At 40.5% G+C, this 27,994-nt stretch overlaps 1 protein-coding gene across 1 annotated transcript in view; it reads left to right on the top strand.

Annotated features, from left to right (window-relative positions):
* Positions 1–16,472, top strand: part of LOC126273066 (ejaculatory bulb-specific protein 3-like) — a 28,897-nt gene extending 12,425 nt beyond the window's left edge. The window contains exon 2 of the mRNA XM_049976472.1: positions 16,080–16,472. Coding sequence (XP_049832429.1) covers positions 16,080–16,276 — 197 coding nt within the window. The 3' untranslated portion in view covers positions 16,277–16,472. The remainder of the gene's footprint in view (positions 1–16,079) is intronic.
* The last annotated feature ends 11,522 nt before the right edge of the window (positions 16,473–27,994 follow it).

Below are 27,994 nucleotides of genomic sequence, written 5' to 3'. Positions count from 1 at the left end.
AACTATTCCAGCTTCCACCGTGTTTAAGGATTCTCATACTATCCATATTAACACTCAGAGTGGATGAAGGGGTGGTTGCTTTAAAAGGGCGCCAGCAGATTTTATTTCCAGTTCTTCAAACCAGCTAGTGTAGGCAGTACAACGAAACATTTTCTTTTATTTCTGTTATACACATTTTCAGCATTCATTTAGTGGTAGCTGATATCAGCCTAGCATTGCCATCATATGAATCCATACGTAGGCGGTACAAGACGACAGAAGGGTTCACGACATGGTTTTCCCTGAGCTTTGCTTGTATCTCTAATAAATAAAGAAGCATTATATAACACATAACAACCAATAACTCTATGGATAGAAAGTAAAAATACCACTTTTGGTGGAGGGTGCACTGGGTATCGATTTCGCTCATAAATTTCCTTGTTCGTTCCCCACTGCTAACAATTAACAATGACTTTTGATAAGCTTCCGTATACATTTACCTGATTTTTCTCGCTATAATGACTTAACGAGGAATATACGGGTGGACGACAAATATTTCTTGAATCATACACCAGATTTGGATGAGTATCGGTGACGCTCTCTCCACTACCAAACTAACCCTTGGCGGAAGACGCTGTTTTCTTATCTTCTATACCTCTATTATTCACACCTGGAATGGGCCCTATTCTGAATAGCTGTACTAACGAATCGTTTTAAAGAACGCTTTCTTTATCAGAAATGTGGCTTGTGCACATGAAGTTGTTACCCAATCACAATAATTTATAGTATCTAGATACTGGATTTAGTTGCTCACAAACGTGTATAATAATACATTTTAGTAGTCTGTGCAAGACAGGTACTTTGACTAAACGCTCTTGTCCTCACGGTCTGATGTCCCAATGTACTGCATGGGATAACAACTGTTTGTTTGGCTTCAAAGGGATTGTTTATACATCCGGAGGTTCACATAAACAGAAGATTTTACCATTTCAGTGTTTTTTTTAAATATCTCTGTTGGCTTATCTGGCTTTCTAAGATCCATTTGATTAGTACGTACAACGATGCACTGATATTAGTTAATAGCATAAAAATGACAAAGTGTTGGTTCACAACTCACTGGAATGGCTAGTTGTGGAGGTTTTGTCTGTGAGTTCCTCGGCTTGAGTAGACATATGTTGCCGTCAAATAGCTTTCACAAGGTTAGTCACGTACTGGGTGAAAATTATCAGCGTTACTTTGGAAAGGACAGAAGGAAGGGAGCTACTACAGCGCCCATAAAGCTGCCCGTTCACTGCCAATAATTCCAGCAACTAAGGCCGTATCATGCTGATATGGTGAGCTACAATGGCGACACACCCTATGAGAATCAATGCACTGACAGATTATTACCAAATAAATTCTCCACTAGTGGTTTCGTGTGTACAAAATTTAACCTTCTCCTTTGGTCTATCGTGTCAGTTGCATATTTATTTCTGAGTCTCGTAAAACGTGCAGTTGAAACAGTGAAATAAAGGATACATTTGTATTGTATTAACAAACGTTTAATTGGCGTTCTCCTAGTATTTAGGATCCTATTTTTAACACTGTAATAGTGGTGTGTACGGTGTAGGCTGATGTTCAAATAATACTGCGTGTTTCCGAGAACTAGTTATGCTACGACTTTTATCATAGCCCATATGAACTGTCATTCCCAAGACGCAGTTACGAATCGTTTACTATACTTACTTGTCCCAGACGCACAGTGTATTCCATACATAAGGCGCTCTTGTGGGTTGCTCACATGCCAGGCATTAAAACTTGACAATTATAGTCCAGCAGTTTTAGTCACATTTTGTTGAAATAAAATTGAAGACAGTAATTTTTATGTATTTCGTCGTTCCTTAGTTGCTTGTATGCGCCTGGAGACGTGATCCGTCTAGTGCAACTAAACGAAAGGTTTTTTGTTTTGCGCCATATGTGTTTCGCTTCTTTTTATTTATGAAACATCTACCGTGGTCTTCAGTGGCCTGCATGCATGTTTGTATTCCGTATATAACAATTTCGTTAAACAGGGTCTTCAGAAACAGTCTGAAAAGCTTGCTGAGGTCATACAGGAGAGCTTCTGTAGAGGAATAATCTCAAAGAAAAAATTTCTATACCTTGCGCGGTTTCTACGTTACTTAGCTTCGAAGTTAGCCAATCAGGTCATCTCGCGAGGAAATTCAAAGAGCCTCCCAGAGACTGTGTTCTTCGTTTGATTTCTTCAAATCGAAGAAACGTAGCCGTCAGCGCTTCAGTCCGGAACCGCGCTGCAGCTACGTTCGCAGGTTGGAATCTTGCCTCGGGCATGGATGTGTGTGATGTTCTTAGGTTAGTTAGGTTTAAGTAATTCTAAGCCTAGGGGACTGATGACCTCAGAGTCCCATAGTGCTTAGAGCCATTTGAATCATTTTTGAAGTGACGTAGCATTTGCTCAACTGACTTACACTTATCGCTTCCGAGAAAGGTACATTTTAACTGGTAGTGAGCATTTAAACAATTGGTAAGTCACTGACCCAGAGATGACAGTGTAAGTACTGCATTTTATCTCTCGCGAGTGCATGACCTTGAGCCTCAGTGACAGGATAGGCTAACATCAAATCCTGAATAACTCGGAAACTGCGCAACGTATCGAATTTTTTTTCTTAACTGGTATTTCTTAGAACAACCTCCACTGGAACGCCCTTACAAGCTTTTTAGACTGTTCTGACCACACTGTGTAAAGATTCAAAATATTTTGTTATAGACAGTTTCTTTCTTGTTCTCTTATTTTTATGTAAGGAACAACGTTTCGCAGTGCAAGTTTCGAACGTTATTTGCTTCCTTACGATTTTGTGATTTTAATATCTCAAATGTGTCGTCCTCGAATTGTTGCGCTGCGTACACCAGAAAGTCCGATTTTTGCGCTTCCGAAGACTTGAGACTCGAACACTCCGTCTTCGCTGTTTCACTGTAGACTGGATGTGTTGACTGTACATAGTGTTTCCACGTGTAGCTGTACGTTTTGCAATTCGTTTAATTGTGCATGTGTTTATTGCGCGTACGAGAGCGTGCTCTGGGAACAAGGGGAATTTTGATAAGAGGGAATAGTAAACACTGTTTCCTTTTTTTATTTTTTAAAATTTGAATAAACAATCACAACTGGATTCTGCTAATATTAGAAGGGAACGTTCACATACAGAAAGAAGATGCAATGAACGTGGAAGAAATAACTGACTAAATCAGTCAAAGTAACAAGTCACTTATCTGTTTAGCAACGAAAAACAATAAAAAAAAGTAAATATGTAGGCCATAGCCAGACCAAACGATAACCCCGTCCCCCACTACAGACACTTAAAATGAGAAAAAAAAAATTCAATATTTCAGATTCCCTCCTCAAAAAATTCCCCTTTGTCACTGCACAGTCCCCACCACACACAATAACAGACGTACCCACGTACGAATATCAAACAACATGGTCCATCAAAAAGATATCCCATTTTTTAAATGGGATAATACAGAGCAAATACTTTTGTTTGTGAATCACAAATACTATGCCATTTTGCGTTCGTTAATTTTAAAAATTATATCCAGTAAGTGGCGTCCTCCATTGTTGATGCATCCACGAAGCCTTTATAGGAAGGTGTCCGTAGTTCTTCGTGTCGTTTTCGATAGAATGGTAGCCACGTATTAGGTAATTATCTCTTTACTTGTTAGCCGTGTTGTGGGGCGGTGTTTGTACATTGAGCATTTAACTGTTCTCAAAGGAGAAAAGTCGCATCGGATGACCTTAAGGGCCAGGTGATGTATGCTCACGAAGAGAGAAGAAGTCCAGGAAATAAGTCTCTGAAAATCTCTTGAGAACGTTAAGAGGTGTAAGTTGTAGCATCGTCTTGTTGTAACCAGGCTTCACCCTCTAATGGTTCCGAACAAACTTATCTAAGTTAGATCTCTTTTATGTGTTAGTAGGTATTTAAATTAATCATTGTTGTTAGAATACCTTCTTCGAAAAATTAAAGTCATTGCGTCTGCTGGAAGTGGCAGGAGCTCGATCAATATCTCCTCCAAATCAGTAACTCCACAAGTCACACAGTGGTCTCTCCAAATACTGGAGGTCTTTTCTGTCTACTTGCTGACCCCACAACACAAACAGAAAAGCATAATTAAATACAGAAGTGAAAGAGTGAAAGTGAACTGCTCGATTGTAATGTACTCTGAAACGCCGATAATCGGACAAACTGGTGTGCGCAGCCAACTAAGGACAACTCCAGGACGTCACAAGTTGGATAAATAAAATCGCATAATTGTATGTAGAACCGAACAGTACTTTAGCGTTACGAAACTTGGACTCTAAAAATTTGTTCTTATCTAAGAGGAAGAGAATAAGAAAGAACGAAATACACTCCTGGAAATGGAAAAAAGAACACATTGACACCGGTGTGTCAGACCCACCATACTTGCTCCGGACACTGCGAGAGGGCTGTTCAAGCAATGATCACACGCACGGCACAGCGGACACACCAGGAACCGCGGTGTTGGCCGTCGAATGGCGCTAGCTCTGCAGCATTTGTGCGCCGCCGCCGTCAGTGTCAGCCAGTTTGCCGTGGCATACGGAGCTCCATCGCAGTCTTTAACACTGGTAGCATGCCGCGACAGCGTGGACGTGAACCGTATGTGAAGTTGACGGACTTTGAGCGAGGGCGTATAGTGGGCATGCGGGAGGCCGGGTGGACGTACCGCCGAATTGCTCAACACGTGGGGCGTGAGGTCTCCACAGTACATCGATGTTGTCGCCAGTGGTCGGCGGAAGGTGCACGTGCCCGTCGACCTGGGACCGGACCGCAGCGACGCACGGATGCACGCCAAGACCGTAGGATCCTACTCAGTGCCGTAGGGGACCGCACCGCCACTTCCCAGCAAATTAGGGACACTGTTGCTCCTGGGGTATCGACGAGGACCAGTCGCAACCGTCTCCATGAAGCTGGGCTACGGTCCCGCACACCGTTAGGCCGTCTTCCGCTCACGCCCCAACATCGTGCAGCCCGCCTCCAGTGGTGTCGCGACAGGCGTGAATGGAGGGACGAATGGAGACGTGTCGTCTTCAGCGATGAGAGTCGCTTCTGCCTTGGTGCCAATGATGGTCGTATGCGTGTTTGGCGCCGTGCAGGTGAGCGCCACAATCAGGACTGCATACGACCGAGGCACACAGGGCCAACACCCGGCATCATGGTGTGGGGAGCCATCTCCTACACTGGCCGTACACCTCTGGTGATCGTCGAGGGGACACTGAATAGTGCACGGTACATCCAAAACGTCATCGAACCCATCGTTCTACCATTCCTAGACCGGCAAGGGAACTTGCTGTTCCAACAGGACAGTGTACGTCCGCATGTATCCCGTGCTACCCAACTTGCTCTAGAAGGTGTAAGTCAACTACCCTGGCCAGCAAGATCTCCGGATCTGTCCGCCATTGAGCATGTTTGGGACTGGATGAAGCGTCGTCTCACGGGGTCTGCACGTCCAGCACGAACGCTGGTCCAACTGAGGCGCCAGGTGGAAATGGCATGGCAAGCCGTTCCACAGGACTACATCCAGCATCTCTACGATCGTCTCCATGGGAGAATAGCAGCCTACATTGCTGCGAAAGGTGGATATACACTGTACTAGTGCCGACATTGTGCATGCTCTGATGCCTGTGTCTATGTGCCTGTGGTTCTGTCAGTGTGATCATGTGATGTATCTGACCCCAGGAATGTGTCAATAAAGTTTCCCCTTCCTGGGACAATGAATTCACGGTGTTCTTATTTCAATTTCCAGGAGTGTATTAACCTGTCTGGAATCAATAGATAACGCAATGTTCACAAAACAAACATGCATTACAGAACACTAAATATGCTTCTTAAATAAGGCAGAAAGCAGACAATCTTTCATTTAGTCGAATAGACCGATCACTTATGCAAGAAAATACAAGACACTCTGACTTTACGGGAAGACGAGACGAGCTATCACTCAAAGTTTATGAATTGAGAGAGGAGCCAGACAATAAACGAGTATTCTTTATGTTAACCTCTTCATATGTATTATATTTCAATTTGCAGCTCCATGTATTTACCGTGTTGGCAGTTAAAACTGTAGCATGTAAGGTCGGCCAGTTGTGCAAAACACAGTTTTTTTCCAAGTTCCCAAACATGTTTCAGCACCACTGTGCCATCATCAGTGGGTTTCCTGTTTATTTAAGCTGTAATGTGAACATTTTCACCAAATGATGACAAAATTATATGTATATTTATTCAAACAATAATTTGTTCCTTTTTGTTAATACCTTTACACTTGGTGTGCATGATTTTTCAACACCACTTGTGTTCATTTGTTCACCAGCGAGTTCGACTCCAAATTTGAATTTTTTTATATTTCATCTCTCTCTCTCTCTCTCTCTCTCTCTCTCTCTCTCTCTCTGTGTGTGTGTGTATGTGTGTGTGTCTGTGTGTTTTCTGTACGGTTCTTAGCTGTTTGTGTTGTCTTTTACGTGGCGTACCTTTTGTGAGTGAAATGGGGAGTCTTTGCAACGGAAGTGATTCCAAGTGTAAGGGTATTTAAAAAAAAGTTTGAACTAAATATCCATATAATTTTGTAATCATTTAGTAAAAATGTTAGCATTGCAGATTAAATAAAATGGAAACCCACTGATGATGGCGTTGTGGTGATGAAACACGTTTGGGAATTTGGAAAAACCGGTGTTTTGCATAACTGGCGGACCTTTCATCCGACAATTCTGTATGTCAGGGATACTGCACCATCTGGAGGAAGATACACACCGCAGACAGTTATTTCCTGGGTCGGGAAATGGAAACCACAGTGAAAATCAAAACTGGTTTATTTGAAATAGTTAGCTACAACTTCCAGCTACTTATCTCCATAGTCACCGATCCGAGTTAGACGATTGTCGTAGCGTTGTACCAACTTGCAATACCATCGTTATAGAAGGCAGCCCCCAGCGCTTTCCGCCAATTATCTACGCTGGCCTACAACTCGATGTCTGTGCCAAAATGTTGTCTTCAAAGCCAGCAGTTCATGTGAGCAGAGATGAAACTCTGAGGGACACCATTACGGGCTGTATTGTGGTTTATCAAACATTTCCAATTGAAAACGACGCAGGAGCATATTCGTTGCCCCAGCAAAATGCGGCTGAAATTTTCTGGAAGAAGAAAACGCATAACAGTTATGAAATGTTGGTTGCATAGCTTCAGACGAAATTTCTCACCAGCCCTTCGTACTTGGCGGGAGACACTGTTTTTCTAGGTATTTATATGTGCTCCCTGTGTGCTCAGAACTAAAAAAAACAACGTAATGCGTACTAGAGACACTGCCCAACACACCCGTGCAAAACTTCATTGGATTTTCACTGTGGTTTCCATTTCGGGACCGATCGTTCCTAGCTTTCCGAACAATCGTCGTATATTTGTTATCCTGACACTTTTATTTTCCTTTGGTTCTAGAATGATACGTCAACGAATGTAAGAGCTCGATTTTTGTAAGAATTAGCATTTTACCAAAATGATTTTCTGTCTCTACATTTACTCTCTTTCTGTAAATTCTGAGAGTTGGGAGACACAGATAGCAGTACAGCTCTTCTCTAAAAATGTAACTGAGATTTGTACGTTGAAAATCACTGTACTTGTAGAAACTAACCTTACAATCTTTCACAAAATTTGGGGTGGTGGGCAGGGGAGGGGAGGGGAGAATTTTTCTTATGAAGTGTGAAACAAAGACTGAACGTTTCCAGACATGTTGGAACAACGCTCACTTCGTCATCATGTTACCGAATCAGACAAATACGGTTAGTATGAATACTCTAGTTCAGATAAAGAACGCTTTCCGATAAGAAGTACTGAACTTAGTAGGTACAAACAAGAGTTGACCAGTTTAAGGGCATTTCACGACTCAAAAAACCTTACCAACAGCCGTGTATTTTGGGTTATTTTATTTTATATATCAAATGCTGCCAGTTTAGGCAACTAAATATTACCATCTTCAGGCCCCATACACTTTTATCGTACTAACAAGCTTATCGTATGGTGCCATAAAACTGGAAGCGTAAATCCGAACCATTATGCAACTTATCCGTGTTTCATATGAATTAGTAGCATAACGGTTCGGATTTAAGGTTCCAGTTATGCCGTCTAAATTATGCAACTGATTCATGTTTCACATGAATCAGTTGCATAACGGTTTTGGTTTACAGCTCCAGTTTTGTGTGTGTGATATCTTATGGGACCTAGCTGGTAAGGTCATCAGTCCCTAAGCTTGCACACTACTTAACCTAAATTATACTAAAGACATACACACACACCCATCCCGAGGGAGGACTCGAACCACCGCTGGGACCACAGCTCCAGTTTTAAAGCACCATACGATAAGCTTGTTAATACGAAGAAAGCGTATGAGGCCTGAAGATAGCAATATTGAGTTGCCGAAAATGATAACATTTGATTTATAAAATAAAAGAACCCAAAATATACAGCTGTTCGTAATCATTGGCGTGTGGCGTGTGCCAGACTGCTACAAGTGAACCAAAAACAACGCCATTTATAGAGTTAGAGTTAGAAACAGTTTACGGGAAGGGAAAGTGCCAACAAGGAAACACATAAAACAATAAATACATTATAAGTTGGAATTTTTCAAAGAAACAACGAAATTTCAGATTCCTCAGTATATCTCAGAGTGCTTAACATTGGTGGAAGATAAATAAGACACCATTTATTCCGAATGAATGCTTGAAAGAAGTTGTATGTTCACTACGAACAAATCTGTTCTGTTGGGGACAGCAGCTCCAGCACCTGATTGTTCAGTGATGATGATGTGTGCAGAGAAGTGCCGTCGTTGGACGATGGTAAGTAAGTTCAGGGTTAAACGACTAAAATTTAAACTTTGTTGAAAGATTGGCAGCTCCCTTTAAATGTGGTTAAATACAACATAATTCTTATAACAAACATAGCAAAGCAGAAAAACGTGTAGTATCAGCAACAAACTCACAAATTATTTATTGCATATGCGTATGTGGCATTAGTGTCCTATGGGGGAGATGCACTATGTTTTTTCGTAATTTTTATTTGCGGCAACAAATTATTGAGGTGATGAACGCACAGTTTATGAAAATACATTTCCTGCGCACGTCACCAAATTTTCGATGTTCGGCGAAGTTTTTGTTATTGAACTACGCTGAACACTTTACACGAACAAAATATTAACAATACACCATATTCTCATTTGCTCCGAAACGATACTCTGTCAGTCTAATACGAGGTCATTTCAGTTGTATGTAACGAGAAATTATAAGTTCGCAGCTCGCGTACAAATCAGTCGCTCTTATGGTTTCGTGACGAGAAACAGATCTCTAGATTTATAATTAACGGTTTGGTAAGCTTCCTGATCATACGACTTACTTATAACAAAAACATATTTATTAGTGGTTCTGAAGGAGAGAATACGTATCTTAAATTGACCACAAGGTGCTGGGAGAAAGAACAAAAGCAACACAAAAACAGTATCTCGGTACCGAAGCGGTTATATTCCAAAAGAGAGATATTTATTTTTTACGGTAGGTTGATAATTTTTACTTAAGGACCGTCTGACAGCAACTGAATAAAACACAATTTTAGTGCCATACGCGTTTCGCCTTTATTTTCTGCAAGGCATCATCAGCGGCCAGACGGTTAATAAGTAAAAATTATCAACATACCGTAAATTACACGCAACTGAGGAAGACAGGACTACAAAAGTTGAAGACATTTATTTTTGTGCAATACGTGTTGAATTCCTGAGAACTTCGTTGAGAATTTGTTGCTGATAATGCCTTTCTTATTTAGATGTCACAACTTACATGTTATGTAACTACTTCCCACGCGCTCCAAACATTAAGCTGAATTCGTCTGCTGCACCCCACCACCCTTCCCTCCTTGCCGAAAGGCATTATCGTTGCTCCTTTGGTTCTGTCATCTGTCCAACACTGCTTCACTACTTGATGGATGTGTCATCAAGCCACCCCACCTTGCCGATATTCGTGCCACGGATTGGCCTTGAAAACCGACGTCATCCTCACTCTCTCAAATACTTACGGCCACGAAAATATCCATAGCGCAATCGCAGTTTGTGGAAAAATAACGATATGCTGCTGTCTTGAGCAAGACCTCATTCCTTGTGGGTACCAATAAATCACACAGTCCTCATATAATTATCTTAAACACGAATACGTAACGCTTTAACACGTGAGTATCCAATCAGATTAATGTCACGGTTTGTCAAAAGCCTGAATAACCACCTTTTGCAGCGGAGACGTGCAGGAAGAGAGCAGTGAGTTCTGGAAGGTACAGAGGCATGTGGAGCCATGCCAACTACTAACTTCAGTGACCAGCTGCGCTAGTATTTTCGGTTGAGGCTACGTGATGCAAACAGCTCGATCGAGGTGGTCCCACAGATTCTCGATTGGATTTAAATCCTGGCGCCCTTCAGACCAGACACACTGTCAGCTGTGCGGCACGTTGCACTGTCCTCATGGTAGATACCATCGAGTAGAGAACTGCGTGAACGTGGTCCCCAAGTATTGACGTTCACGCCAACGGCTATCAGTCAGATGCATCATTAAACGTGATTATTCCCTAAATGCCACCTGTCACCACACCGTTAACGTCCATTGCGTAGTGACGTGCAAATTCCAGCTCATGTCGCTGATGAATAGCAATCAACGTGGATACATGAACCACGTATCTACCCTGTCCTGCCCTGCTGAACGGTAGTTGAGGAGACTGTTGGTAGCCCCTTGGTTCATCTGGGCTGTCAGTTGAGTAACTGAGTTGAGTCGTAATTCTTCTCGTAAGTAGACATCTCCGCCACCGTCATTCACCCTTGAGATCTAAGGCTCTGGGTGCACCACAGTTGCTTCGGCTCCGGTTTTGTATTGCGCCATTTTTCCACGTTCTCCCAACACGCCTTATACAGCCTCCACTGCTTGTGCTGTCACTTGATGTATGTGAATAATTACTGCTCGATGACGCTAAATAAAGGTGGTGATGTCATTACTGTTGACTGGACCATGTACACTACTGGCCATTAAAATTGCTACACCAAAAAGAAATGCAGATCATAAACGGGTATTCATTGGACAAAAATTGTTACACTAGAAATGACATGTGATTACATTTTCACGCAGTTTGGGTGCACAGATCCTGAGAAATCAGTACCCACAACAACCACCTCTGGCCGTAATAACGACGATTATACGCCTGGGCATTGAGTCAAACAGAACTTGGATGGCGTGTACAGGTACAGCTGAACATGCAGCTTCAACAAGATACCACAGTTCATCAAGAGTAGTGACTGGCGAATTGTGACGAGCCACTTGCTCGGCCACCATTGACCAGACGTTTTCAATTGGTGAAAGAGCTGAAGATCGTGCTGGCCAGGGCTGCAGTCGAACATTTTCTGTACCCAAAAACGCCCGTACAGGACCTGCAACATTTGGTCATGCATTATCCTGCTGAAATGTAGGGTTTCGCAGGGATCGAATGAAGGGTAGAGCCACAGGTCGTAACACATCTTAAATGTAATGTACATTGTTCAAAGTGCCGTCAATGTGAACAAGAGGGGCCATGACGTGTAACCAATGGCACCCCATACCGTCGCACAGCGTGATACGGCAGTATGGCGATGACGAATATACGCTTGCAATGTGTCGCCAAACATGGATGAGACCATCATGATGCTTTAAACAAAACCTGGATTCATCTGAGAAAATGACGTTTTGCCATTTGTGCACCCAGGAACGTCGTTGAGTACTCCATCGCAGGCGCTCCTGACAGTGATTCAATGTAAAGGGTAACCGCAGCCATGGTCTCCGAGCTGATAGTCCATGCTGCTACAAGCGTCGTCGAACTGTTCGTGCAGATGGTTGTTGTCTTGCAAACGTCCCCATCTCTTGACTCAGGGATCGAGACGTGGCTGCACAATCCGTTACAGCAGTGAGGATAAGATGCCTGTCATCTCCACTGTTAGTGATACAATGCCGTTGGGATCCAACACGGCGTTCCATATTACCCTACTGAACCAAGCGATTCCATATTCTGTTAACAATCCTTGGATCTCGACCAACGCGATAAACCGGTATCGCGATAGGCTACAATCCGACCTTTGTCAAAGTCGGAAACGTGGTGGTACGTATTTCTTCTCCTTACCCGAGGCATCACAATAACGTTTCAGCAGGCAACGCCGGTCACCTGCTGTTTGTGTGTGAGAAATCGGTTGGAAACTTTCGTCATGCCTGCACGTTGAAGGTGTCACCACGGCGCCAACCTTGTGTGAATGCTCTGAAAAGCTAATCATTTGCATATAACAGCATCTTCTTCCTGTCGGTTAAATTTCGCGTCTGTAGCACGTCATCTTCGTGGTGTAGCAATTTTAATGGCCAGTAGTGTGTATTTATTAATCTGTTAATCCATACATTTTCCCCTGAGTTACAAGCTTCAGTACTTTCCAGTTTTGCCCCCTTTTCTTTTCAAATTTTTCAAAATTGTGTTTTTGTCGTATTTAAAGATGTAGTATTTTTATCAGTTACCATATTAACGGAGAGCAACATACTACAATTACGTTTCCCAGTCTCTAAGTAGACACATTATCATTCTATCGATTGACCTCGTAAGGAAATGCCAGTATCACAGAATTAAAAAAAAAAAAAAAAACTACCAACGACTAACATGATTCCTGCAACCATAAAACGAAAACAAACAAAACCGCAACGTGCAACGAAAGATCGTACACGAAGATAAGCTGTCTGAAATTGCAGCCTTGATAAAACGGAAGTTTTCAGTGATAAACTGAGGGTTTATAACTGTACGTGCTTGCTGAGATACTGTGGGATTGGAGGAATGTGAGCCGCTCATCCCGCGAGGACCTCTACCCAATTACTTACGTCGCAGCACCAATCCTAAGGAATCACACCACGCAGATACCTGTTTCCACGGGAAATGCCATCGACAGAAGAGCCGAACCAACATTGAAGAGCGGCGTAAGAAAGATAATCACATTGATCCTGATGTCTCTAGCCCTCTCTATTCGTATAGTCTTCGCTCTTCAGTAGCATCAGATAGAGCTGCGTCAGTTTATTGTGTGCATTTGTTTATAAGAATTAAGTGGTTCAAATGGCTTTGAGCACTATGGGACTTAATATCTATCGTCATCAGTCCCCTAGAATATAGAACTACTTAAACCTAACTAACGTAAGGACATCACACAACACCCAGTCATCACGCGGCAGAGAAAATACCTGACCCCGTCGGGAATCGAACCCGGGAACCCGGGCCCGGGAAGCGAGAACGCTACCGCACGACCACGAGCTGCGAACTGTAAGCATTAACTTTTTATGCAAATGACAGAGGCTGTTGCTGGCTGTATGTCGTTCTTACTTCCTACCAGAGCTACACCTTCTCTCCCACCCTCACAGTTTGTTGGAACTCAACTTCTTGTTGATTTCCAGACAAAAAATGACCATTGCACACCGCGAGACTGAACAGCGTCTGGTAGGTATCGAGTGCATGGTGCTGGAAAATACAAGACATTGAGACTTTACCGGAAGAAGTGACGAGCTATCACTTAAAGTTCATGAATTGAGCCAGGAGCCAGACAATAAACGAGTGTACTTTGTGTTAACCTCTTCATATGTATTATATTTGGATTTGTTTCTCCAAGTGTTTACCGTGTTTGCAGTTAAAATTGTACGATGTAAGGACGGCCAGTTATGCAAACACCGTTTTTTCCAACTTTCCAAACATGTTTCAGCACTACTATTCCATCATCAGTGGGTTTCCGGTTTATTTAATGTGTTATGTGAACATTTTTAGTAAATGATGACCAAATTATGTAGATATTTGGTTCAAACAAGACTTGGTTCCTTTTTGTTAATAACTTTACACTTGGTGTGCATGATTTTTCAACACTACTTGTGTTCATTTGTTCACCAGTGAGATCGACGCCAAATTTGAATTTTGTTTACATTTTATCTTTATGTGTGTGTCCTTGTGTGTGTGTGTGTGTGTGTGTGTGTGTGTGTGTGCTGGCGCCGAACTCACTGGTGAACAAATGAACACTGACTGGGCTGGGACACACAACAAACACAATTACACTGTGTTTTGGTGATGTGCAAAGTGCGTTTACGACCGAGGGCTTGCCACACGAAATCGTAAGTAAATACGAATATAGGCGCTAAATATTTTTCGTTTAGATGATAGGTTAACTCCCAACAAAATTTCTCATCTGCATCGTTTTATTGCAGATGACAAGCTACCTGTAATAAATAATAAACAATTGGTTTTGATAGGTCACGCACACCAAGGGTAAAGGTATTAACAAACAGAAACGAATTATTGTTTGAACTAGATATCCATATAATTTTGTAATCATTTAGTAAATCTGTTCATGTCTGTTGTTGTTGTGGTCTTCAGTCCTGAGACTGGTTTGTTGCAGCTCTCAATGCTACTCTAACCTGTGCAAGCTTCTTCATCTCCCAGTACGTACTGCTACCTACATCCTTCTGAATCTGCTTAGTGTATTCATCTCTTGCTCTCCCTCTACGATTTTTACACTCCACGCTGCCCTAAGATCCTGAATTTATGATACCTTGATGCCTCAGAACATGTCCTGCCAACCGGTCCCTTCTTCTTGTCAAGTGGTGCCACATACACCTCTTCTCCCCAATTCTATTCAATATCTCCTCATTAGTTGTGTGATCTACCCATCTAATCTTCAGCATTCTTCTGTAGCACCACATTTCGAAAGCTTCTATTCTCTTCTTGTCCAAACTATTTATCGTCCATGTTTCACTTCCATACATGGATTCACTCTGTTCATATTACAGATTAAATAAAACGGAAACCCACTGACGATGGCACTGTGGTGTTGAAACACGTTTGGGATTTCGGAAAAACGGTGTTCTGCATAACTGGCGGATCTTACATCCTACAATTTTGTATTTCAGGGATACTGCACCATCTGGAGGAAGATATACACAGCAGACAGTTATTTCCTGTCTCGTGAAATGGAAACCACTGTGAAAATCAAAACTGGTTTATTTGCAATAGTTAGCTACACCTTCCAGCTACTTATCTCCATAGTCGCCGATCCGAGTTAGACGTTTGTCGTAGCGTTGTACCAACTTGCAATAGTGTAGTTATAGAAGGCAGCCCCCAGCGCTTTCCGCCAATTCTCTACGCTGGCCTACAGCTCGATGTCTGTGCCAAAATGTTGTCTTCAAACCCAGCACTTCATGTGAGCAGAGATGACACTCAGAGGGAGACCATTACGGGCTGTATTGTGCGTAATCAAATATTTCCAATTGAAAACGACGCAGGAGCATATTCGTTGCCCCAGCAAAATGTGGCTGAAATTGTCTGGAAGAAGAAAACGCATAATAGTTATGAAATGTTGGTTGCATAGCTTCAGGCAAAAATTCTCACCAGCCTCAAGTACTTGGCGGGAAACACTATTGTTCTAGGTATCTTTATGTGCTCCCTGCGTGCTCAGAACTAGAAACACAACGTAATGTGATCGACGGGTATACTAGAGACACTGCCCAATACACCTGTGCAAATATTCATCGGATATTCACTGTGGTTTCCATTTCGCGACCGATCGATCCATACTTTCCGAATAACTCTCGTATATTTGTTATCCTGGCACATTTAATTTCCTTTGGTTCTAGACTGATACCTCAGCGAATATAATAGCTCGATTTTAGTAAGAATTAGCATTTTACCAAAATTATTTATGTCTGTGCATTTACTCTCTTTGTGTAAGTTCTGGAAAGAAACTGAGAGCTTCGAGGCATAGATAACAGTACAGCTCTTCTCTACAAATGTAACTGAGATTTGGACGTTGAAAATCACTGTGCTTATAGAAACTTAGACGGTATGCCCTTGAAAATCTTTCCCTCGAAGGTACGTTACGGAATACCTGTTTCAATTGATCACTCTTGCAGTGCTCTGGAAGTAGGTCACATCCCATCTAATTAATCTGTACAATAACTTAACGATAAAATCGTTTTTATTCATTTTGTGCAGAGGTGCTGCCCAGGTTGGTGGAGACGGGTTGCAATGACTGCTCGCCTAAGCAGGTGGAGAACGGCGTCAAGGTCATCAAGCACATGACGGAGAACTACCCCGAGGAGTGGGCCCAGATGAAGGCCAAGTACGACCCCACTGGAGAGTTCTCCAAGAAGCACGCCGACACCTGGAAGCAGCGCGGCGTCACCTTCTGAGCGCAGCCTCTTCACCGCAGCCCTACTCACCTCTGACTGCGTGTCTGATTGTCCGGCCACGTCATATTCAACATCTCATCACAGAAGAAAATGTGAAAATTCCTATCTGTTGTAAGATTAGGTTTCAGTAACTTTCTAAAACACACAAATCACATTGTTTGAAAATTTACTGTTAATAAAATCGGTTTCCTTCAAATGTTAATTTTCTTTCTTCCCACATGTCTTGAGAAAAGTAAAATCCAAAAAATATCCACATTTACACATTTTATAATCTGTCTTACCTTACAATCGTTCACAGAATTTGGGGTGGAGTGCAAGGGGGGGGGGGGGGGGGGGGGGTGAGGGAGTATTTTTCTTATGAAGTGTGAAATAAAGACTGAACGTTTCCAGAAATCTGGGAACAACGCTCACTTCGTCATCATGTTACCGAATCAGACAAATACGGTTAGTATGAATACTGTAGTTCACATAAAGAACGCTTTCCGATAAGAAGTACTGAAGTTAGTAGGTAATATTGCCTATCATAACATACAAACAAGAGTTAGACAACCTGTTTAACGGCATTTCGTGATTCAAAAAACTTTACCAACAGACGTGTATTTTGGGTTATTTTATTTAATATATCAAATGCTACCAGTTGCGGCAACTCAATATTGCCATCTTCAGGCCCCATATGCTTTTTTCGTATTAACAAGGTTATCGTATTGTGCCACAAAACTGGAACAGTAAATGCGAACCATTATGCAACTGATTCGTGTTTCATATGAGTGAGTAGCATAGCGGTTCGGATTTATGGTTCCAGTTATGCAACTGATTCATGTTTTACATCCAATATACAGCTCCTATTTTGTGCGTGTGAAGTCTTATGGGACTTACCTGCTAAGGTCATCAGTCCCTAAGCTTACATACTACTTAACCTAAATTATCCTAAGGACAAACACACACATCCATGCCCCCATGCCCGAGGAAGGACTCGAACCTCCGCCGGGACCATAGCTCCAGTTTTATAGCAACATACGATAAGCTTGTTAATACGAAGAAAGCATATGGGGCCTGAAAATGGCAATATTGAGTTGCCGAAACTGGTAACATTTGATTTATAAAATAATATAACCCAAAATATACGGCTATTCGTAAAGTTTTTTGAATCCAGAAATACGTACCAGCCGATGTCCCGTGGCCATAATGGAGCGACAGAGACTGTTTAACGCGATGTGGATCCCACATTTTTAATCGTTGGCGTGTGGCGTGTGGCAGACTGCTACAAGTGAACCGAAAACAACGCCATTTATAGAGTTAGAACTAGAAACAGTTTACGGGAAGGGAAAGCGCCAACAAGGAAACACACATTAAAACAATAAATACCTTGTAAGTTGGAATTTTTCAAAGAAATAAAGAAATTTCAGATTCCTCAGTATATCTCTGCGGGCTTAACATAGGTGGAGGATAAATAGTATGTCGTTTATTCTGTATGAATTCTTGAATGAAGCTGTATATTCACGACGTACAAATTTGCTCTCTTGGGGACTGCAGCACCACCACCTGATTGTTCAGTGATGATGATGATGTCTACAGGGAAGAACAGTCGTTGGACGATGGTAAGTATTGTAACGATCGTTGTTTAAGCGTTAGAGAATAGAGTGTGAAACAGAAAAAACACAAACAATTGTGGCATTTTGTTCGATTTTATAGAGAGTTGCAGGTAACAGAGTCATCTGGAATCATCTGTGTTTTTAGTATGAGAGAAAGTACAGCTAAGAAATAACGTCAGAAAATGGTTTTAGCTTTTCAAGTAGGACCATGATTAGTATTAAACATCGACGCCGTTAGAGATAAAGCAGAAGCAAGGCATGGGAAAGATGTGGAGGGAATCGTGAGTGCTTTCAAAGCAATAATTCTAATTGCCTCAAACGATTAAAGAAAATAAGAAAAACCAGAATGCTCAGGTGGGTATGTGAGCCATTGTGTGTTATCCAAAAATTAGACTTAACAATCATATTTGAATCAAAAATCGGAATGAGTTTTCATCACGTATCGATATGCATCTGGTGCCACAAAGAAGGTGTTTAATCATTATTGTATTTGCCGTGGGTTCAAAGACTCGTGAAATTCTTCAATGCTCACCACTGATTGTTGTTTATGAAATATAAGTTATTGCAATTTCCCCCTTTTGGTCGTTTTCAAGTGGGCAATACGGCTTACTGTACACATTAAACATGGATTCATGACATAGTTATCTCCGAAATAGTAGTTTTCTACCGGCGTGAAGTCAAAAAACTGCTTGATCATCACAGATTGTTTCAGGTAATGTGTGACAATATGCTGTTGATTATTAATTTCTCTCTTGTGTTTATCACTCATATTCAATATGTCAGCGAAGACGCTATAAAATATGGCACTGGTCTGTAAAAATTAATTACTTTTTACTGTGATAACCTTGTGACGGAGGACCTTCACGAATAATGAGTATCCATAATACCAACCTCGCAAAATTTCAAACATTGGCAACATTTTGCACCCTTTTGACTTCGATGAGGTCTTTCTTCAACTGAAGTCATAGAGTCTGGTCATATATAAAGTACACCACCGGCAAGACACAATCAGTAACTTCATGATACCAGTGGCAATATTACAAATGACAGAGCCACAACTGTAGAGTTGCTTTACACAGTTTCCTGAAATTGCTTTACAAAAGAAAACGAAGTAAATATTTCATAATTCGAATGAAGAACAGCTGTCAACATGAGTAACTTAGATGTAGACATCATCGGTGTAGCGAAAGGGCTTAAATCACTTAATAAAGATTATTCCATTTTATTGTGGCAAGGTACTTGAGCAACCAGTCTCAAATTATATCAGAATAATATCAGTCTTGGTTGCAAAATTATTTCATATCAATGACACCTTTCACCCTTTAGGAACACTATCAGATTGGGTGAAAGAAGCTCGATACGTAACCCATTCGTCATAAAGTATAAGACATGTGCATTTACTGTTACGTCCATTTTCCATTTTATATGGTTTACCGCTAGTGGGTTAAATATCCAGTTGCTTTTACACAATCTGCTGATGCACCAAAATCGTGAAACACGTCATTAACATAAAGTAATTTCGCAGTCAACACTAATTTATTCTGAAAAACTTAATAGAGGCAATTATTCCGGTCCAGATATTATACCCACTAGGTTCCTTTGAGAGTAAGCTGGTACAACAGGCGAACCATATAGAACCGATCGCTCGAGGAAAGACTCGAATTCAAAGATTGGAAAGTTATATAGGTCACACCAATACACAAGAAATGTGATGGATGTAATCGGATGAATTATACAGCCACACCACTGACGTGGATTTCCAGTAGTATTTCGGAACACATAATGAATTCGAACCTTGTGAATTACCTTGAAGGTAACCATCTATATAGAAAAAGTCAGGATGGATTCAGAAGATACCGTTCTTGCCAAAAACTTTTAGCTCTTTATTCGAAGGAAGTAATGAGTGTTATCGACAGGGGATCTCAAATTGTTTCCAAGTTTCCAGATTTCCAGGATGTTTCTGACACCGTTCCTCTGAAGAGACTTAAAATAAAATTCGGTGTCTATGAAGTATTAGCCCAGTTGTGCGACCGGATTCATAATTTCCTCTCAGAACTGTCTCAGTATGTAGTAATCGACGGAAAGTCAGCGAATAAAGCAGAAGTGATATCTAGCGTACGGCAAGGAAGTGTTACAGGCATCCTGTTATTCCTACTCTATACAGGGTGTTTCAAAAAGGTACGGCCAAACTTTCAGGAAACATTCCTCACACACAAAGAAAGAAAATATGTTATGTAGGCATGTGTCCGGAAACTCTTACTTTCCATGTTAGAGCTCATTTTATTACTTCTCTTCAAATCACATTAATCATGGAATGGAAACACTTAGCAACAGAACGTACCAGCGTGACTTCAAACACTTTGTTGCAGGAAATGTTCAAAATGTCCTCCGTTAGCGAGGATACATGCATCCACCCTCCGTCGCATGGAGTCCCTGATTCGCTGATGCAGCCCTGGAGAAAGGCGTATTGTATCTCAGCCGTCCACAGTACGATCAGGAAGAGTCTCTACATTTGGTACCGGGGTTGTGTAGACAAGAGCTTTCAAATGCCCCCATAAATGAAAGTCAAGAGGGTTGAGGTCAGGAGAGCGTGGAGGCCATGGAATTGGTCCGCCTCAACCGATCTATCGGTCAGTGAATCTGCTGTTGAGAACCGTACGAACACTTCGACTGAAATGTGCAGGAGCTCCATCGCGCATGAACCACATGTTGCGTCGTAAAGGCACATGTTCTAGCAGCACACGTAGACTATCCCGTATGAAATTATGATAACGTGCTCTATTGAGCGTAGGTGGACGAAACTAAAATGAGCTCTAACATGGAAATTAAGCGTTTCCGGACACATGTCCACATATCATCTTTTCTTTATTTGTGTGTGAGGAATGTTTCCTGAAAGTTTGGCCGTACCTTTTTGTAACACCCTGTATAAATGATTTAGGACACAAGCTCTGTTAGTTTGTTTGCAAGTGACCGTCATTTGACGTCTAGTAAAGTCATCAGAATATCAAAACCAACTGTAAAATAACTTACATTGTGCGAAAAGTGGCAAATGACTCTGAATAAAGATAAGGGTGAGATCATCCACGCTAGTATTGAAACTAATCTGTTAAATATAGTTTATACGGAAAATCACACAAATCTAAGGCCTGTTACTACAAATAAACACCTAGGAAATGCAGTTACATACACTTCAAACTGGAACGAGCTCAGGGGTAATGTTGTGGGGAAGGCAAACCAAAGATGGTGTTTTATTGGCAAAACGCAGCAACAGTCTACTCAAGAGACTGCCTACACTACGCTTGCTCGCCATCTCCTAGTGTGTTGCCGTGCGGCACGGGATCCTGCCCAGATATAATTGACGGAGAACACCGAAAAAGTTCAAGGAAGGGCAGTTCGTTTTGTTTATCGTGAAGTAGGGGCGAGACTGTCATGGATACAACAAGTGAGCTAGGGTAGCAATCATTAAAAAAATTACGTATTTCGTTGGGGCGAATCTTTTCATGAAATTTGAATCGCCTATTTTCTCCTCTGAATGCGAATACATTTTAGTGTCGCCAATCGTTACAGAGAGAAAGGATCATCGTAATAAAATAAGAGAAAACGGAGCTCGTACGGAACGATTCAAGTGTTCATTGTTCTCACACGTTATGAGAGAGTGGATAGTGAGACAGTCTGAATGTCGTTCGAATAACCCACTTCTGGGCGCTTAGTGTGATTTGCAGTGTTGTCTTGTAGATGTAGGTAACAGGGCTAAGAAGCATTTCGTGACACTGACGAAAATGCTTACACCCGTCAGTGAGAAAAGGCCCAAATCCATTTAAAGTATTCAATGGCACTCGTTAATCAAATAGTATATCATAAAACACTAAACATCACGTCTGTATTGGCACAAAAAATGTTGTACAGAGGGTGCAATATCGCAATTTCTTAAATATTTATTAAGATGTCCTTCCCGATTTTCGATATGGAAGCTCGTCATGCGCTAAGAGGTGAGACAGCGAGCAAATATTACGTCGTGTATTATATCATTGCCATAGTGATTCATGATACAGATAATTCGCACTGTAAAATATGAGATTAGTTGTATATTCTGCAGAGAACTACCACTCTGGAAACAAAACAGCTTCCATAACCCAACGTATGACCTTAAGTGGAAATCCTTCAAACTATTCATTGTAAATAAGTAGGAAATATCACATGAAATTCGCAGGTAATTCTGAATCACTCCAGGAAGTTAATCAAAATATCCACGGGTGTACTGCCGGCCTAGAGTGTCCAACTGGCCCGTTGGACACTATAGACCGGCAGTACACCCGTGGATATTTTGATTATCAAATACGCTGGGAGAAACTCAAGAATCACACTCCAGGAAGTTAATCGCCGGTCATACAACGAATGAGGTTTTCGATTTTCAGGCAGCTAATGACAGAAGCCAAAGTAACAGGAAGAAATTCGCCTAAATAAGCTTGGGACAGGATTTCTATGTAGCTTCTTGCAGTGAGTGCATTTTATCCGCAATATATTTCCTGGTTGTTTCACACAAACGTCGCCTCTAGGCTGTCACAATATTCATATGAAAATTAGTATAACTGTTGTGGAACTGGTTAGATATTCATAATACTACAGTATTTCTGTTTTGATATTAATAATACTGTGGTATTTGTCACCGAATCTGACTCAATGGACGACGTATCTGCTGATATTACGGGTCATCGGCTCTGGCTTAACTAAAATAAATAGTGACTCACACACATAGAGCAAAACCTGATCCTCAAACAGGCAGGGAGCTAGATACCTCACTCTTAACGTCACCGTGGAATAGCTTGAAAAAGTTAGAATTTCGAAGGCAACGGTATTAGACTATACGAGGAAGATAAAATAAATTAAACGTTGCGAGATTAAATAATCCATCACTCCTTTTGAAATTACGCCTACAAGGTGAACACACGCCTGCTACGTGCAACTGAAGATCTCTTTGAGTCGTTTTGAAACGTCCCCTAAGAACAATTATACACTGTGCTTAAACTGACACACAATATTTTTTAGCGCAACGCAATCTGACTTCCAAAAATCCCTACGAAAGAATGGCCCTGACTAACATTAACCTATACGTTTCACAAATCACTTACCTCACAAAAATCTTCGTTACTCAAGCTACTGCAATACATCGAGCGCCACTACTGCCAGCTAAATAAAAGATTCAAACTACTAAAGGCACTAACTACTGATAGGCATAGTTAGCAAATGAAAGATTTTAATAGAGAACAAACAATGTATTTACCTCACTAGTCATAATATATATAGCGGTTCATAACACCAATTCCTACAAATTTCAAAACTCCGCCATCTCTCTCCCCACATCCACCACTGCTGGCGGCTCACCTCCAACTGCCAACGCTACGCGCTGTTAGCATCCAGCTGCCATTGCCCGACACTACAATGGCAGACAACAATGCAAACTAAACACAGACTGCGGACAGTACAGCCAGTGATTTTTCATACCGAGCGCTAAGCGGCGTTACCAATAAGAAAACCTAAATAGCCTACTTACATAGCCCCCACGCTCCCCACAAAAAATTTTTACAAATTGTTTTGGGCAGTGGCCAATAATGATTTGATAAAATTTTTCATAATTACTATGACAAAGAAATGAAATGCACACACTTATCGATTCAATGTTGGTCAAAAGTTAAAATTTTCTCACAGTCCTTAAAGACAGTTCTGATCATTCATCAAAGTAAAATTGCAGTGTTTTTCTCAAAGTCTGAGTAGTAAAAGAAAATGCACACGGAAGTAGAGGATTTCCATGTAGTCTTGAAGAAGTAGTGTTGTCCTTCCGACAGAAAGACAGTGCTGACTCTTGACATGCTGACAGGTAATGGGCCACAACAGAGCAAACCCACAGCAGAGTCAGTCCAAGTTTTGAAGAATATTGGTAGGTAGGTCGTCACAGAATAGGCCCATTGTAGTCCTGGTGGAGATTACGGTATTGGTGGGCCACCAGAGGTGCAGACCCATTGCAGTCCTTGTAGAAATAATGGTATTGGTGGGTTGTCAAAGGTGTAGACCCACTGTAGTCCTTGTAGAGACGGCCAGCAGCCATCTGTTTCACTGTGCAGGTGCACAATCACCATTGAAGAGTCTTGCGGATAATATAGCAAGTCTATAACCACCACATGTGCACTCACAAAAATTGTTTTTGAAATGTCCTTACAACCAGCAATGCTGTTATCCAGTCCCTTACTGAATTATTAACACACGTGCAAACACTATCAGTCCCTACTTCTCACATATTGTCCATATACTATGACCAACAGAAACGTGTGCAGTGAAATGTAATTTACAAGTTACTTAATTTGATGAACTGGTGTCAATTACAATTTTATAAGAATACAATAACAAAGATACAAAATACATCATTAAAGAACATAACAATACAAATAACATTAGCAGTAGTACAGGCTTTACAAAAGAATCGAAATAGCAAATACATCAGTGTTACAAAAATTACGTCATAAGTACATACATAAAGTTCAGAATAACTTTTGAAACATCAACTTCACACATGAGCATTAAAACAAAACACAATAAATAATGTCTGAACATATTTACAAAGAAAATAACATAGTATTTGAAAAATTCTACAACATAAATCTTATTAGCAAAACACATAAAGACAGGAAAAAGACAAATACACAAGGGTACATAAACACATAGAGGGATAATACGACAGGAAAGGGCAGTGTTTGTTTTACTGCAGTATTTTGCATAGAGATGTCCCTTAGTTTATCATTATTCCCAAAAAGTCCTATCTAAACCTGCTTTCTGTATTCTGTTCACATCCTCTTTCAAAAATAGTTTTTCTCCACTGTACACTACTTTTTTGGCCAAACCATTTTCTTAAAGCTTCTCAATGCTTTTCTTCCAATTCATCATAGTTAGTTTCTTATATAGTCTACCCCCTCTTAAGCTAACTTAAATCTACTGAGCTCAGATGCTTAACTAAGGGACAAGGCAGCAGCAGCAGCAGCAGCACAAAACAATTAATAGAAACAGCAACGACAAAAAAATGCAAGTAAGCATAGCGAGCAGCAATAAATGTAATAATTTATATCTAAACATGACAAAGCTGAAACAGAAAAAATGTTACAGTAAAAATGTGTAATACCTATCTCACATCTTAACACTAGAGTGATGCATCACTAGAACATACACTAGCAGATAAGTTACCAAATCGTAAAAAAAATATATATATATATATTTTTGTAAGTCCTGTGAAGGGAAATGTCTATTTGTGCTCTCTTTTCTAAGGAAGTACTTCATAAAATGATTCTTTACTGGGTCTGTAGACAGAAAGTAGTTATATTAGTACATGTATTAAATTTTAATTTAAACAATGCTGCATTGCAACAAGAAACTAGATATTAAACAAAATAGGCAAAGCAAGACGTGAAACGTCATTCATAAGCCATAAGGCACTTTATAATGCAGGAAACAATCTTCCAGCTAGCAAGACAATAGACATGAAACGTTTCTCATCATTTCATTTCAGTAAATATCATAAATTAAGAACTCTACAGTGTAATCATGTTTTCAAGTTTGAGGGTGTCGTATTTACGATGCTTTCTACAAAGGAATGTCAATAGCGAGGATAATGGCCTTTTTCTTTCTCCACCTGTGCCTCTGAAAGGCCCAACCTAATGGCTTTTTTTCGAGGCGATTGTCGCGCAGCTGGGTGTCCACGACGCATTACGTGCAGGTGGTCACTTACCTTTCTTACTGAAAAATTTACATCAGTTTCCGCTACAGTGACAGTCACATATAAAAATATTTTCACAGGTAGAGAATTTGCGTTACAAATCTGTAGAAACAAAATCCTTTAAATATAATAGTGTCCAAAAAATTTTCATCAGCATTGTAATACATTCACGCATTTACATACATTTCATAACTCTTAAAGTACGATTCTTGGTTTCCAACAACCTTTTGCACAAACCAGAGTCCCTAACCACTACTCATTATTCCTTGCTTTATTACACATATACATATTTGTCGACACTTCTTCAATATTTAATCATAAGAAATACATAGCATAATCAAATTCCTCACATAGCATCAGCCTATTGATCATAAACATACCACAACAGCGTAATACACATCGTCATCATAACATCATAAATCCTCAGCCAAATCTCAAAATCGTCGTGGCTTCCTATTTCAAAACCTAAAAAAAAATCTGTGCTCATGTCAAAAGTGTCATCTACCTCAAACGTACTTTAAAAATTATGACCCCATACCAAATACATCATTCAAAGCTCTCATAGTATCACAATGGTTCTGAAAAAATATGAACAGTTCACAAAGTACAGACAAAATACAACTTCGTAAGTGTGAAGTTATCCAATGGTGTAATTACGTAAACATCCTGTCACTGATGTAGTAAAGTAAATGTTTGTCTCTCTCAGTTAAATGATCAGATAGCTGTGTAATTTATGTGTTAGAGAAATATGGTACCGATGTGTAAAGTTGTATAAACAAATACCATATTGGCTAGGGCTCCTTGTGCTTGCCAAACACATGGTACACAAAGTAAGCGTGTACCCCTCTGAGGAATAATGTAATTATATCCTTAGGTGTTACAGATTACAGCAATGGAATGAAATGTATCATGGAAAACTTTCTTTGTAATTCAAATATGTTGAAAAATAAATAGTTTAATGTGTGTCCTGTAGCGCTAAATGTGCGTCTTGCTGTAAGACAATCTCTGTGGAAGTGTCGTAGTTATTGTCCTCCGAAAGCTAAGTTCTGCAGAAGTCAATGTACTTACCTCATGATAAACGAAATTGAAATGCTTTGCGTATAGATATCTTAATTATTACGCTTATTCCCGTGATGAAGTAAGTACTGTACTGTACGTATTGTTGTGCTACAGAAAAGGCTGTCTCATTGTAGCTATACCACAAACGTTACTACTAAGACATGTTTTACTTTCCAGAAAAATTTAGAAAAACTGTGCAGATATAAAACAGAAACACCGCAAAAGCAACATTGTAAATTGTCACTCATTAGTAGCGTCGTGATAAAATCTTGTAGCTGTCACATAAACTAACCACTCTGTCATCTGGTGTCTCACAGAAAGTACTTTAAATCCAGAATGTATTTTCAAGTAAACCAAAATGTTGCATTAAAATCTCATTAGCAATACTGGTAAATGTTCTAAGTATATGAGCCTTATAATCGTTACGTAATCGTGCAACTAACAAGCAAGAATGTACACACGCAATAACACAGTGATGTCTGTTCGCTATAACAAAGCACTCGTAAATACTGTCTAAATATGTTCCGTAGGTTCTAGACTGGATAGTAAACTTCAAACATTGTTGCATGTTAACAGTTTCTCAGTGTGACAAAGCATACTAGAAATGTGAAGTGAAATGTTTTATGGCAAAGACAAAGTTAAAAAGCAGATTATCTTTCAATAAACGGTTTTACATGTGAAATGTGGTGTAAACCTTTACTCTTCCTAGTATGCAGAGTTTCAGGTTCAACGCAATTATCATGTGGTATACGTCGGATTCTGTAAGGTCCATTGTAAACTAGAAAGAATTTGTGACTCAAGTGTTTCTTCTTATGTGACAATGGATGAGCTTTAATGAGAACTTTCTGACCAATATATAATTTTTTTGCATTTGCTTTACCGTGTAATTTTTTTCCTTTTGTCTGCAGCAGAATTTATATTTTTAATAGCCAAATCAATTATGTCTTTGTGTCGAAGTTTACGTGTATTCGGAAAAGGTACAAGCTCTCTGATTCTGTTTGGTGGTTCTTTATTCTTCAGTACAAGAACAGGTGGTAAAGCAGTGGAGTCATGAGGCATTTCATTCAGCACGTTTTGAAATAAGTGTAAATATCTGTCCTAATGCTGATGCTTTCTGTGACAATAAAGTCTGCAAGGCTTATTGATTTCTTTCATAATCCGTTCAGACGGGTTACAATGTGGTGAGTACAATGAAATAAAAACAGATTTGATTTTATGGTTACGAAGCATGCGTGACCAAACAGCAGATCTGAATTGCGGTCCGTTATCTGAAATTACTTTACTAACGTGTCTAACTTCACGTAAGAA

The sequence above is a fragment of the Schistocerca gregaria genome, chromosome 5 (assembly GCF_023897955.1).
Source record: "Schistocerca gregaria isolate iqSchGreg1 chromosome 5, iqSchGreg1.2, whole genome shotgun sequence".
NCBI classification, from domain to species: domain Eukaryota; kingdom Metazoa; phylum Arthropoda; class Insecta; order Orthoptera; family Acrididae; genus Schistocerca; species Schistocerca gregaria.
Note: the sequence above shows the minus strand (reverse complement) of the source record. Positions and strands in the feature narration are given on the sequence as shown.